Below are 3,536 nucleotides of genomic sequence, written 5' to 3'. Positions count from 1 at the left end.
CCCCCAAATCCCTCCCAATCCCACCAAGGCCCCTCTAAACCCCTCCAAACCCCTCCCCAACCCCCCAAGCCCCCCCACAACCCCCCCAAATTCCTTCAAGCTCCTCAGGACCCCCCCCAAAACCCCCCCAAAACCTCTCCCAAGATCCCCAAGACCCCCAAGACCTTCCTGACCCCCTCAAATTTTGCAGACAAGCCCCTGCTCCAGATGCCAGAGGAAGCCGGGACCTCACCTGAGCCATAGGAGCCCCCCCAGAATCACCTGGGACCAGCCCAAAATATCTTGGGACCTCCCAAAAATACCAGGGACCCCCTTCAAGTCATCTGTGACCCCCCAAAATACCTGGGACCCCCCAAAATCACCTGGGATCCCCAAAAATCACCTGGGACCCCCCCCCCAAAATGACCTAGGACACCCCCCCAAAATATACCTGTGACCTGTTCTCGGGGTCTGTTGGTCTTTACTGGGGGATACTGGGGCTGTACTGGGAGGACACTGGGGCCATACTGGGGGGGGTACTGGGGGGCCACTGAGGCCATCCTGGGGGTCTGTAACTCCCCTAAAATACCTGTGACCCTCTCAAACCACCCACGACCTCCCTCAAAGCAACTGTAACCCCCTAAAATACCTGTAACGCCCCTAAAATGAAAACCAGTAAAAACCGGTAAAAACCAGTAAAATCTCCCAAAATGCTACAGCGGGGGCGTGGCCTGGCCGGAGGGGGCGTGGCCTCCGCCGCCGTGGGTTCAGGGGTGGGGCGTGGCCTCGTGAGGGAGGGGGCGTGGCCTCGCAGGAGGCGGCGCGGCCCGGTCGTTGCGCGGCGGCGGCGGCGGCAGCGGCGGGTCCGGCCCTGCCCCGGCTCGGGCCCCGCAGGAGCCTCCGAGATCCCGACCCGGCCCCGGCGGGTGAGCGAGAACCGGGGGGAGGAGGAAAAGGAGGAGGAGGAGGAGGAGGAAGCGGCGGGGCCGAGGCGGCGGCGCTTGCGCGGGGAGGGGCCTGGGGGGGGAAGGGGAGGTGACTCTGAGGGGAGGAGGGGGCGTGGCCTGAGGCGAGAGGGCGTGGCACGGCGGGGCTCGCGCGCGGCGGGGCCTGATGAGGAGGGGGCGGGGCTTGAGTGGGGCTGGCGCGGGGCGTGGGCGTGGCCTGAGGGGACGGAGGGGGGGACGGAGGGTTTCTGGTCACGCCCCCCCCGTGTTGGCCACGCCCCCTCCGCGCTGTCTCTGTGTGTGTCCCCCCCCACCTTCCGGACTGAGTCTGGGGTCTCACCCGTCCCTGCATCCCCCGTATGCCAGGTCTGGGCTCTCACCTGCCCTCCGTGTTTCAGGTTTGGGGTCTCACCTGCCCCCAGTATTTAACGTCTGAGGTCTCACCTGTCCCTGTCTCCTCCCCCAGGTGTGACCATGGCGGGCGCCACCCCCACTCCGGGTGCCCCCGAGCACCCCTTCACCTGCCGGGAATGCGGGAAGTCGTTCCGCTGGTCGTCCCGCCTGTCCCACCACCTGCGCAGCCACACCGGTGAGCGGCCCTACAAGTGCCCCGAGTGCCCCAAGGCCTTCAAGGGCTCCTCCGCCCTCCTCTACCACCTGCGGGGCCACACGGGCGAGCGGCCCTACACCTGCGCCACCTGCGGCAAGGCCTTCAAGCGCTCCTCGCTGCTCCAGACTCACCTGAGGGTGCACACGGGCATCCGGGCCTTCGAGTGCGCCCAGTGCGGCCTCACCTTCAAGTGGGCGTCGCACTACCAGTACCACCTGCGGGCGCACACGGGGGAGCGGCCCTACCGCTGCCCCGCCTGCCCCAAGGCCTTCAAGAACTCGTCGAGCCTGCGGCGGCACCGCCACACCCACACGGGGGAGCGGCCCCACACCTGCGGCACCTGCGGGAAGGGCTTCGCTCAGGCGGCCAACCTGCGGCAGCACCTGCGGGTGCACACGGGGGAGCGGCCCTACACCTGCGGCACCTGCGGCAAGAGCTTCACCCACTCCTCCAACCTGCACCTGCACCGCCGCACCCACGGCCCCGCCCACCCGCCAGGACACGCCCCCTCAGCCCCGCTCACCTGCCCGCAGAGGCACCCGCCGGGCCGCGGCCCCGACACCCCCGAGGAGCCACCCCGGAGCGGCCTCACCTGCGCGGGGCAGGAGGCGGCCGGGCCGCCCCCGGCGCTGCCCCAGCGCTGCCTCTCCTGCGGGAAGAGCCCCAAGAGCCCCTCGGCGCGGCCTCACCTGCCCGAGCGGCCCCGGGGCGGCCCCTGCGCCAAGCCCTGCGCTCACCTGGCGGTGCCGCTCGGCCACGCCCTGGGCGAGGCTGCCGAGGCCGCGCCCGCCCCCGAGGAGCCGCCGCCGCCCCCCGAGCGGCCGTACAGGTGCGGCGAGTGCGGCAAAGCCTTCAAGGGCTCCTCGGGGCTGCGCTACCACCTGCGGGACCACACGGGCGAGCGGCCCTACGCCTGCGCCACCTGCGGCAAGGCCTTCAAGCGCTCCTCGCTGCTCCAGACTCACCTGAGGGTGCACACGGGCATCCGGGCCTTCGAGTGCGCCCAGTGCGGCCTCACCTTCAAGTGGGCGTCGCACTACCAGTACCACCTGCGGGCGCACACGGGGGAGCGGCCCTACCGCTGCCCCGCCTGCCCCAAGGCCTTCAAGAACTCGTCGAGCCTGCGGCGGCACCGCCACACCCACACGGGGGAGCGGCCCCACACCTGCGGCACCTGCGGGAAGGGCTTCGCTCAGGCGGCCAACCTGCGGCAGCACCTGCGGGTGCACACGGGGGAGCGGCCCTACACCTGCGGCACCTGCGGCAAGAGCTTCACCCACTCCTCCAACCTGCACCTGCACCGCCGCACCCACTCGGCCGCGCGGCCCTTCCGCTGCCCCGCCTGCCCCAAGGCCTTCGTGGTGGCCGCTTACCTGCAGCGCCACCTGCGCACCCACCGCGCGCCCGAGCCGCGCCCCCCGGCCTGCCTGCTGCTGCGGGGGGGGGGCCGCCCCTCCCGCCCGCCGCCCCCCGCAAGGTGCTGCTGCTGCCCGGCCCCGCCAAGCCCGCCCAGGTGCCCGCCCGGGCTCACCTGGCGCAGGTGGGGAAGGGGCCGCACACCTGGCAGAGCGTCCTGGTGGTGCCGCCTGGGGCGGGACAGGAGGGGGTGGGGACGAGTGTGATCGTGCTGAGGGGCGGGGTGGGGCCCGCAGGTGTGCAGGTGGGGGTGGCTGAGGCGGCGGGGGGGGGGACAGGTGTGACAGGGGGGGGGGGGGGGTCACAGGTGTGAGGGGGGGGGCGGGGGGGGCAGGCATGGCAGGTGTGCAGCTCCTCCAGGCCGCCGAGGTGACAGGTGTGGCAGGGGTCACAGGTGCTCCAGGTGTGGCAGGGGTCACAGGTGCTCCAGGTGTGGCAGGGGTCACAGGTGTGGCAGGTGGGGCAGGTGTGGCAGGTGTTCCAGGTGTTCAGCTCCAGGCCACCGATGTGACAGGTGTCACAGGGATCACAGGTGTCCCAGGTGTGCAGCTCCAGGTGTTGCCGGAGGTCACCAACGTCCAGGT

At 71.0% G+C, this 3,536-nt stretch overlaps 1 protein-coding gene across 1 annotated transcript; it reads left to right on the top strand.

The window, feature by feature from the left end:
- Positions 1–834: 834 nt before the first annotated feature.
- LOC113963008 (zinc finger protein 628-like) lies at positions 835–3,419 on the top strand. The gene is made up of 3 exons (XM_027673804.1): positions 835–905; positions 1,393–3,230; positions 3,383–3,419. Exon 2 carries the CDS (start codon positions 1,401–1,403, stop codon positions 3,156–3,158), a length of 1,758 nt encoding a protein of 585 aa, XP_027529605.1. The 5' UTR covers positions 835–905; positions 1,393–1,400; the 3' UTR covers positions 3,159–3,230; positions 3,383–3,419.
- Positions 3,420–3,536: the final 117 nt, after the last annotated feature.

This window comes from Neopelma chrysocephalum, unplaced genomic scaffold (genome assembly GCF_003984885.1).
Source record: "Neopelma chrysocephalum unplaced genomic scaffold, ASM398488v2 Primary Assembly neopelma1_187396, whole genome shotgun sequence".
NCBI classification, from domain to species: Eukaryota; Metazoa; Chordata; class Aves; order Passeriformes; family Pipridae; genus Neopelma; species Neopelma chrysocephalum.
Note: the sequence above shows the minus strand (reverse complement) of the source record. Positions and strands in the feature narration are given on the sequence as shown.